General features: G+C 40.3%; 1 protein-coding gene and 1 non-coding gene across 3 annotated transcripts; both read right to left on the minus strand.

The window, feature by feature from the left end:
• Positions 1-61: 61 nt before the first annotated feature.
• On the minus strand, positions 62-10,641 carry plbd1b (phospholipase B domain containing 1b). 2 transcript variants are annotated; one of them, XR_003598560.1, is made up of 12 exons: positions 10,323-10,641; positions 9,660-9,873; positions 9,052-9,135; positions 8,070-8,211; positions 7,833-7,979; positions 6,746-6,890; positions 5,134-5,334; positions 3,039-3,179; positions 2,786-2,971; positions 1,653-1,759; positions 677-924; positions 62-274 (listed from the first exon to the last, which is right to left on the minus strand). XR_003598560.1 is itself a non-coding variant. In XM_028041288.1 (11 exons), exons 1-11 carry the CDS (start codon positions 10,420-10,422, stop codon positions 748-750), a joined length of 1,644 nt encoding a protein of 547 aa, XP_027897089.1. In that variant the 5' UTR covers positions 10,423-10,641; the 3' UTR covers positions 62-747. The 2 variants fall into 2 exon arrangements, 1 of the variants encoding a protein (XP_027897089.1); XM_028041288.1 differs by having other exon boundaries at positions 62-924.
• On the minus strand, positions 10,580-10,652 carry trnar-ccu (transfer RNA arginine (anticodon CCU)). The gene has a single exon. It is a non-coding gene; the product is annotated as a tRNA-Arg (tRNA).
• Between the last annotated feature and the right edge of the window lie 193 nt (positions 10,653-10,845).

Here is a 10,845-nt window from a genome sequence, read left to right on the forward strand (position 1 = left end):
AAAAAATAACAATCAAGCAAAGAAAATAAGTGAAACGTACAGCATAGTAAAAATACTCCTAAAAATACAATTTAAAAAAAGTTACTCAAGTAAATGTAACTGAGTAGTAACCTGATAAGCATTTATTTTACATTCTATATGGTTAGTTTTATGTTTTTACTCTACGATGATAAATTACGCGTGGTAAACATGCGGTTGAATCAACGTTTTCTACCTCCACCCTGAACGTCCACAGCGAAGCTCACAAGCTCAGTCACGTGGCCCCAGGGCGACTCTGCAAAATCATAGCAAAGGAATTTAAACACTTGCAAACTTGACTGAATGTGAAATTGTTTAAAGGGTGATAAAGAAAAACAAAATGTGGGATTGTTGAAAAGTGTAAAAAGTTCCCAATTATTAAATTCTTAGACTTCATATTTTTCAATAGGCTTTACAGAGCTACAAAACAACAAATTAAATAAACTTTGTAAATTGTTTTTTATCAAGGCTTTCTTTATGTTTTATGTTTAATTCTGTATTATTTGGCCTAAAACATCTCAGTGCTGCCCTCTGTGGGTTGGATGTTGAAGAATGGATCTGTGACTTTACGTTGTGGAAAAAATTACTAGAAAGGTGTTTCTTCTTCTTGAATTTATTTTATGATTATGTTATTCTTTATTTTTATTCTTTAGAATACCTGATTTTGCAGGTTATAGCTATAGCTAGCTAACATACGGAGATGTTAGCTGGCTATAGCTAGCTAACATGTCAGGGCCGGCGCAGCGTGGGCTTCATGATGACGAAGCGAAACGTGTAGGTTTCTGGGAGACCCTGATGAGCCGTGAGGTTGAAGGGCCTCCAGGAGAACGGGGGGAGTCCCCCCTGGGTGGTGGGCCCGTTTACGGCCTCGGCGGTCAGCTGCAGGGCCATCTGGTAGTCTGTCACCTGGACAGAAAGTTATCTCTCCTCAGTGGAAGTTTCCGGTGCCCAGCTGTGAGGTCATCTGCTACAGAAAGCTTCATCTAAATCATGCAGTCTGCAGACGACCCTGTAACCACAATCTGTTGTGACAGCTCTGATCCTCTGATTTGATTTACTGTAAACACTCTTACTCTGCAAATGCTGATTTACTGTGATGCACCGTCAGCACAACATCACTTCAGAGAGAGGACGAAGCCTTTTGAAACGTCAACCTTCATCTCATCAGCCACGACTCCCTATGGATGTTTAACACCTGATGGTCCTGTAGGTTCAGTTTGATTTGGAACCAGAACTCCATCATCTGCTCCACCTCCAGCTACTGTGGTTCTGAGTCAGACCAACCTGTTCCCCTCCTGGCCTGTGGGGGCGCTGCACCAAGAACCACTGGAGGAAACGACACAAAAACCTCTGAAGACACTGAGAGCAACTTCCTTCTTCACCAGATGGAAACAAGATGGAGGCGTCAGATTTTAGTGTTGGAGGATTTCTCTTTAGTCTTTGGTAAAATACTACAAGCCATTTCCCCTGCTAGCGCTAGGCTAGTAGTTTGTTTTGGATGTTTTGCAACAAATGTAGCAGTTTTGGTCCCAATAGCAGAGAGTCTACTGGACTATCAGGAGGGAAAACAACCTATATACATTTCAAATTCCTAAATAAGGTGTTCTGGCCATAATTGAAACAAATGCTCTGACCTTGGTGTCATAGCAACCTCCTGGGCGTGGCCTCCTTGGTCTCAGGTCGTTACGGCAACAGATGGTTTTACATGGATGGCCCTTGGAGTAGGGATCTCTCTTATAGTCTGGAACAGAACCGGATTGGGTTTTAGTACTGAATGTCTGCATAGTTACTAAAACAATACGTCTATTTTCAGCAAACAAGTTAGACATGTTGAGAGGAAAATAATGGATAACAAAACATTATTTTAGTGACGACTGAAGCGATTCAGTCTGACCAGCAGCAGAGTTTATATAGAGGTCAGCAGAACCCAGCTTTTATTTTGATAGTCCACTTCTGTTCATTGTCAAGCTAATTTACATATTAGCTAAATATTTACCTTACCCCTAAATATTTAGTTCTAAAATTAAATGTTTAGTTTTGTAAATATACTGCTCAAAAAAATAAAGGGAACACTTTAAGTGTTAAACACCTGTTTAAGTGTTCCCTTTATTTTTTTGAGCAGTGTAAATGCCTAGTAAAATTAAATATCTAGTTAAATATTTAAATTTGACCTAAATATTTTGTATGCAAACAAACAAAAATATTTACATATTTAGTTCAGAATGTAAATATTTAGTTTCCCTACTAAATATTCAGTTCAACATGTTGGACATGTTAGTTTTAACTAAATATATTATCAGGAAACTAAATATTTAATATAATATGTTAGACATGCTAACTAAATATTTAGTCTGGAAATTAAAAATTTAGCTTGTGAATTAAATATTTAGTTTGGAACTGTGACATTTATAAATGAACGAATAACATGCTGGAGATATTGGCGATCAATAAAGTATATTCTATTTTATTCTGTAAGACTTTCTCTACATCAGGCTAAATTAACCAAAGATTTTGCTTTTAGTTTTTTACAGTGTAACCTTATAAACCTTGTAGCCGTCTGGTAGCAACAACCATCAGAAACACCTGAACTTTTCTTCCTCCTCCATTCTGACGCTCAGTTTGGACCTCAGTGTGTCGCTTTCAGCCCGCCTGGATGCTGACTTCTGATTGGCTCATTCACTGCTTACGCTAACACACCCTGGGGCTGGTGTACCTAATAAAATGTCTGGTGATTATAGATTACAAATACAGTTTTTGTTAGACCTACTGTTGTATCTCATGATGTATTTGAGGGAGCTGAGGTCTGACACCTTGGCCTGATCCCTGCGGAGGATTTTGGCTCGGGGGCAAAGGTCGTAGGAGAAGTCTTCTCCGTAGCGCCCCCACATGGCGGCGTATCCGCTCTGGGCGTAGATCTCGGCGTGGAACGGGACGTTGTAGGACGGCCAGTAACCTGCCGAACGCGGGAGGCCAGGTGAATCCCAGCCAATGGAGAATCACAGAAGGAGACGGCCGCCCACCTCTGCGTAAAGCCGGAGTCTGGTCGGAGTGGACGACGTTCCCGGGAATCTGCTCCACCACCGTCAGCGCTCCGGCCCGGATGCTGCGCCGCAGCAGAACCCTGCTCAGGTCCAGAACCAGGTATTGGCTGTTGTAGGTTCCTGAAACCCAGAGCGCCGCAGCACAGTGAGGAAACGGATTCCAAAAGGTTTACAACGGAATACTAGCACTAATCTGAAAAGTGTGGCGGGCTTTTCTATTCAAGATCCGACTAACTATTACAAAATTTACAAAATTGTTAAAGAAAAGAAAATGTTTTTGTAACCCAGGCTTTCCCTCTTTAACCCTGCAGCTGCTGGAAGACACCCAATGGACTCTGCGTTGTGTTTGTGTGAGGGTGGGATGTGTTCCGTGCAGGAGAGGAATCAGACAGGCGGCTCTTCGTTGTGGGGAGACTTTGGCGCGTTTATTTCGTTCACCTTACAGGCAGTAAACACACTGTACAGAGTACGGCAGTTTGCGCGCAAAAATCCCCTGCGCTACGGTGTCCCCGGCAGGACAAACATGTCAGAATTGTGGTAGTGCCAGCAATTACAGAAAACAACAGCACCCTCTTTTGGAACATTTATGCACTGCTTTACATTATTATAAGTTGGACCCCAAAAAATCCATCCATCCATCCATCCATCCATCCATCCATCCATCCAGAACCCTGAACAGAACCGAATCGGACCGTGGTTTGACCCACTGCAGTGGTTCTGCTGTAGGTTAGAGTTCCTCTAACATGAAAACATGAACCTGCTGCATGTTGGTCTCTACGGAAAATACAGCAAACCGACAAACGATACTCCAAACAATCAACCGAAACGTCAGGTTAGTAAAATATGGAGAATATCTTTACAGATGTTATCTATGAACACGATTCAAACCTTTCAGATTTAATTTGTAAAATCATTTAAAACTACTCATCGGTTTGTGTTGGTCTTTCAGATAAAATCACAATGAAACACATTGAAACAAAATCAGAATTCAAGCAAAATTCAAGGTCCATCAATACTAATGGACCTTTTACTAAAACTAGTATATATTTATACTAATCTATAAATGTAACCGTCCCTCTATAGAAGTAGCAGCAACGTGATAAACGTGACTCTAACATCTGAAAATCTGTGAATTTTCTGATTCACCTGAAGAACAAACAATTATGAAACTAATGTCAGCGTCTCTGGTTGATTCTTGCATCAAACTTTCCCAGCAGAGCTAACAAGCACCATCATGTTCAGCGAGGAAGGCGCTGGAGACGGGAAAACTCCTAAACACTAAATCGGTTTCCTCCTGACGGTCCGGTCGACTCGGTTCTACTGGAACCAGAACAGCTGCTCCACCTCCAGCTGCTGTGGTTCTGAGTCAAACCAACCTGTTCCCCTCCTGGCCTGTGGGGGCGCTGCACCAAGAACCACCGAAGGAAACGACACAAAAACCTTTGAAGACACTGAGAGCAACTTCCTGTTTCACCAGATGGAAACAAGATGGAGGCGTCAGATTTTAGTGTTGGAGGATTTCTCTTTAGTCTTTGGCTGAAGACCAGGAGCCATTTCTACGACATTGTAGATAGAAAAAAAAATCCTAAATATTTAGGAATGTTCTAGAAAAAACAAGAAAATTTTAGAGTTTGAAAAGATGAACATTTTCTGGAAAAAAAATATGTTTTGAGTTTGAAAAGTCAGAGATTTCCAGGAAAAAACTAAATGTTTATATTATTCTCTTTTCTAGAAAAAATATTGAAATTTGAAAAGTCAAGAAAAAAAAACATTTTCAAGAAAATTTCTGAACTTTCCTCCTGCAGTTTTGACTCTTCAAACTCAGAAATTCTCTGTTTTTTTAAGAAAGTTTATATAACTTAAATTTAAATGTCTATAATTTACATCTATATTAATTGTGCTGTAAAACGTCAAGTTTCATATTTTAACTATAAAGACGGGAAGCTGCAGGCTGATTCTGATCAAGCTAACAGCTTAGCTGTTGCAGGGTGAAAACGGTGCAGATTGTGATTTTAAACATTGTTTGTTCATTCAGATGAAGCAAACGTTGGTCTGGTTGTGGCTCAGATCCCACCTGAGTTATATCTGGAGAAGAGCTGCGCCCACTCCTCTCCGCTGCGGGCCAGGCCGTTGGCCAGGCGGACCCTCTGCCAGGCCAGCAGGCGGTGTGGGCTGAGCCGAGAGAACAGCGAGGCGTTGAAGACGCCGATGGAGGTCTGCGTCATCAGCAGGCCGCTGCCCAGCAGGTAGAAATCATCCAGAGACATGAGGAACCCTGCAGGAGCAGGAGGAGTTAGTCTGACATTTTACTGTAACATTTTCAAGCAAAACAAGAGAAATAAACAGGATTCAAAGGGTTTACACTGCCACCTAGTGGCGGTTTTTCACATGGGCAGTCACCCAGGGCGACAGTAGAAACAGGGATGCACTAGATCAGTGGTCCCCATCCACCGGGCCGCCGACCGGTACCGGGCCACGGACCAATTGGTACCGGGCCGCGCAAGAAATAATGAACTACTTCCGGATCTTTTATTTTGAAAATCCTAAACCGGATGGATTTTACAGGTTACGTCTTGCGCGTCAAATTTGAGCCACAACATCGGAGTACAGCGCCCCCCAGGTCCGCGCGACTAAAAAGGTTGGGGACCGCTGCACTAGATGACAAAATATAACATCTGCAGCTAATGATTACTTTAGTACTTTATTATTCTGACAATCAGTTAATTGGATAAAAAGCTGTCACATTCTGCAGATTTTTCATTTAACTACTTAAAAATACAAATAAACACATTTATTGTCAGTGTAAGAACAGGATTTGGGTCACTTTCTTTCACAATGTTTGCTAATATTTGGAAAGTTTAATGAATAAAAGCTGGTTTGGGTTCAGTAAATTCAACTTTTCAGTAAAAATCTGGATAAACGTGATTCTGTATGGTTATAAAAAGACTTAAAAATACTTTGTGTTAAAATTTTACATTTCAAGAAAATTATGTTAAAATAATTTTATCCTTATTATATTATTGATTTACAGTTTGGGGGCTGCACAAATTCAGTCAAAGGGCCACAACCGGCCCTTGAACCGCACTTTGGACACCCTTGGCTTAAAACACAACAAGATCTACAAACCAAATGTGGAAAAAGACTAAAACTGATCTAAAAGACTAAAAACAGAGGAATAAAACGAGACGGCAAGACCTTAATGATAATAACAAACTACACAGAATATGGCAACACATTACTGACAATAATAAATCCAGAAATGTCAGGAAACAAACACCATGCCAGGTAAAAAAAGAAAGAAACAGCCACAACATTAAAGGTATTACAAACAGCCAATAAACGGAGTAACAAGATGGCGGATCCTGCTGGAGTCCATCACTGTTTCATTGCTTCAGTTTAATAAAGTAAAGTGAAAACCTCAGCTGCTCTATAAATAGCTCCTTAAAACCACTTTGGTTCTGATGGAGTGGAGCCCATAAGAGGATTTTTTACTTGACAAATCTTTGGCCTGAACACCTGAGTCTCCTCTGACGGCACCATCAGGGATGTCAGCATTTCAGCTCATGTGGACTTTGTGACTCACTCACACGCAGCGAAAGCACCGACCGTTCAGCTCAGAATAAAATCTGCAGGTGTTTTTATTGTAAACTGTGACGTGTGGATGAGTTAAGCCTGGGCTTTGGTACCCGGGTAGCTGCTGAAGGACATCTGCCCGGTGTGGACGCGCGAATCGGAAACCCTGAAGTCCCAGTGCTTGTAGATCCGCATGGTGGCGGCGTAGCTGTACCAGCTGGAGTGGCCCAGCAGCAGGTTTTCATAACCGGGCAGCACCTGAGCAACCAACAGAGAGCAGGAGGACGGATAAAAACACGACCAGTTTGGTCAGGAGGTTTAGCTTGGTTTGACTTTAAAATTCATTTTTCATGTTTTTATACTTTGGGCTTTTCCTGCTTCTAAAACAACCAGGCCTGTCCAAACCTTTTTGTATTTTATTTAATTATAATTGCAAAATCTACTGTTTTGTTTTCCGTTTTACCTGATCAACTGTAAACTAAACATGATGGCACTCACAATATAAAAATGTTTTGAAGTTTTGCCAGATTAAAAACAATAAAACATAAATGTTTGGGTTGATCACATTTTTCCACATTTTCTGTCTTTTTCTCTCACTCTTTGAAAACTTTGAAAAGTTTATTAAAAGGGAATGTCAAAGTCTGCATTTTATTAGAGGTTCCTGAATGTTAATGGCTGATTTTACTAATAAATCATATTTTTTTAAAAACTTGTCCCATCTTAGATTTCCCATTTTAAGATTTTAAATTGTCTACCTTTTTTTGAAAGGCTGCTCCCTAAACATTGATTTTAAATCTGTATCCACTGCCTGAACCGCCAACCTAAATTGAATAAGCACATAGGATGAAATTGAATTCTGATCAAGGGCCTTCTAAAATCATTTCAAGGGCCGCAAATGGGCCCCGGGCCACACTTTGGATGCTCCTGTACTTGTAACTTGTCCGTATATAAATAGAAGTTGATTTGATTAATAAAATATTTAAACACACAACTGCTAACTTGTGCTTATATTTATTATACTTGTGTGTCCAAGTGGAGTCTAGAGGGCCACATAAAAAGCTGTGGTGGGCCGGATTTGGCCCCGGGCCTTATGTTTAACACAAGTTCTTTAGAAGGAGGAAAGTAAAGAGAGAAGCGCAGACCAACGCTCCGCTGACCCGGTTTTCTCTCTGGCCTTTGGCTCATAAAATCAGCCCGGACCTTTATGAGGGCCGTGCAGAGGCCCATCCCGGGCCTCCTGAAGGCGGCCGAGCCCGTCGAGGAGTTGGAGCGAGGCGTCAGAGCCGGGACCAGGTCCAGGAGGTCACCCACACCATTCAGGAACTGGAGCGCGAACAGTGGCAGGGCCTGGGCGAGAGGCACAGATTAATGAAGTGATAGTCTGACAGGCCGCCAGCACACACACACACACACACACACACACACACACACACACACCTCCCTGTGTCTGCTTTTGGCCCACTCTGCAGCTCCAGCGTGCAGCCCGTCCAGCTGGGCCAGGATCAGTCCCACATGCTTCCACAGGGGGTCGCTGTTCCGCCTCTGAGCCGCCTGCTCTCTGGCCCAGCTGTCCTGTTGGCTGCGATCCAGCAGAAATAAATGCGTCACATTTAGAATTCACTATGAAGGCCTATTAGGGACATTATAGATTGAAAGAAAAGGAGGAGCAAATTAACAACAACTTCAAAAGGTTTCTAAAAAACAGAAATTTCTGAGTTTGAAAAGTGAAACTTTTTGTACTTTTCAACTTGAGATTCATCTCAAAATTTCAGATTTTTTCCAGCAAATTTTAAATTTTTCAAACACATGAATTTCTTGGGGTTTTTCTGTAAAATTTCTGAGATTCATTTCTAAATTTTAGGCAGCCCATTTTTGTAACAAAATTTCAACCATTCAAACTCAGAAATTTCCTAATATGTTCTAGAAAATATCCCAATTTAATCTTAAAATGTCCTTGTTTTTTCTAGCAAATGTTCAACTTTTAAAACTCAGAAATATCCAGGTTTTTTCTAGTAAATTTCTGAGGTTAATTAAAAAATTTCTGAGACTGAAAAGTTAAAATTTGTTAGAATTTTTTTTTAGAAATTAACATCAGAAATTTTCCAGGAAAAATTTGGAAGTTTTTGATTTTGAAAAGTCAAACATTTTCCACTTTTCAAAATTTTCAACTTGAGATTAATCTCAAAATTTCAGAGGTTTTTTGTTTTTTTTTGCACATATTTGACTTTTCAAAGCCAGAGTTTGTTTTGGCTGAATGTACTCCTTATTTTCTACCTACATTTCATTCTAATTCTATCCTTCCTTCTAATTCATGGAAAGCACTTTGAATCGTCTTGTTGCTGAAAATGTGCTATATAAATAAAATTACCTTATCTTACGATATCATAAATTATTGATCAATGATTGAAAGTAACCATACCTCATGAAGTGTTTTAAGGGGATTAAAACTCGCTCATCTTTTACCAGCTGAGGAAACATGTTGGTGTAATGGCTGAACATCTGTCTGCAGGAAAAGGAAGAAAAACATCTGGCTGAAGTTTGCCCATTCACTCTTTACAAACTGAACATTTCCAGCTTATCACAGAGTTCACAATGGATTTTATTTGTTGTTTTATTTAGAATATTTAAAATGTCTTCCAGTTCCAGGGTTAAATCTTCATTAGCATTTTAAGCTTATTGATCTTTCAGAATGTGATCTGGCATTAATATTATATTACTTGAAAATGGTGTCAAAACAACAATATTATCATTTATCGCAGTAACGTCTGGGATGATTTATTGTCCAGAAAATTTGTTGTGACAGATCTGGACCCAAATAATGCAATTCAAATGATGATGGATGGAAACTTCAGAATTTAAATAGGAAAAATAGAGTTCTGTTATTTAGTCAACTTTAAAAATAATGTGTAATTATGTGTAACTGGTGTAATGTCAGTAAAAAACGTCATATCGTTTGTACGATGAAACATCAGCTTTTGTCTGTATTCCAGCAACATTTTTATTTTGTGTGTCAGTTAGTGGGCTCACCCAGCAGTCAGGTAGCCCTCCAGGTAACCAGCCAGGTAAAATGTGATTTCATCGTCCTGCGGCGCTCCTCCAAAGCCGGCCTGGATCTCCAAGACGCCCCATCCAGAGAGCAGCAGAGAGTCGTTGAAGAATCCGCAGGCGCCCCCGTCCCGCGCCATCACCCCCTCCTGCAGGGTCACGCTCTTCTGGGCAGCATCCCAGTTCACCGTGGCCTCTGGGAGATTTACCATTGTACCAGGATGGACAGGGTTACAGGGTTGAGGTTAGATAACACATTATGTAATATAATGTCATGGCACCATTTTAAAGAAAGATATAGCTTTTATTGATTGTATTTGTGTTTTTATAGATATAAATATATACTTTTAATACTTTTGAAAGCTGGATTTGACATGGGTACGTTGCAATAAAAAACTGATTCTGATTTCATTTATAGATAAAATATAGTTTTCTATGATTAAATAACAGCTGATGCAAAGTAATATGTCTAGTGATTACTAATCTTCTCTAAACACAATTTGTAATGTTTAATGGAAAAACTACGGAAGTAGGAAAAACCTTCCTGTTAATTCACATCCAAAAATATTAAATAACCTCGTCTACACAGTAGATATTTAATCAATCCAGTTAGTTATACAACCATGCATTAAGTGCATTACTCACGGTAAGTTTGCACTTTGCTAATTTGTCTTCCAACTTCATCCAGCGATGCAGCCACAGAGCACAGCAGGACGCACAAACAGACGCTCGGTTTCCTCATCATATATGAAGAATATCAGGTTCTGAACGGAGAGTAACACCGAAAATTAGTGCGACGGAGGACAAGAATTCATGATGAGAGTCGGCAGATAAATACTTCCCTAGTTGTTAATTAAATGACTAAAAACAAAATGTTGAAGTAAGGATAAAACAATTGCAGCCACCCCAGATGGGACTCGAACCCACAATCCCTGGCTTAGGAGGCCAGTGCCTTATCCATTAGGCCACTGGGGCTACGTTAGAAAACTGACCGGCGTGATGTTATTTGTTAGTACAAATGTTTACTGGAGTTGAATTTTGCCAGGGATATGTTTTTTTTTTTTTTCATACAATTTATAAGCATAATAAAGACGAACTTAAGCATTTGGATTAGTCACGTTAACGGTTTCGCTGTTTAGGGTCCTGTTAGGCTCCTGGGCGGTACCAT

The sequence above is a fragment of the Xiphophorus couchianus genome, chromosome 2 (genome assembly GCF_001444195.1).
Source record: "Xiphophorus couchianus chromosome 2, X_couchianus-1.0, whole genome shotgun sequence".
NCBI classification, from domain to species: domain Eukaryota; kingdom Metazoa; phylum Chordata; class Actinopteri; order Cyprinodontiformes; family Poeciliidae; genus Xiphophorus; species Xiphophorus couchianus.

Coding starts and splice junctions, on each gene's coding strand:
- plbd1b (XM_028041288.1), bottom strand. CDS start 10,422: ATGATGAGGAAACCGAGCGTCTGTTTGTGCGTCCTGCTGTGCTCTGTG. Junction 7,980..8,069: donor CCAAAAGCAGACACAGGGAG/GTGTGTGTGTGT, acceptor CCTCTCGCCCAG/GCCCTGCCACTGTTCGCGCT. Junction 1,760..2,785: donor ATACATCATGAGATACAACA/GTAGGTCTAACA, acceptor GTTCTGTTCCAG/ACTATAAGAGAGATCCCTAC.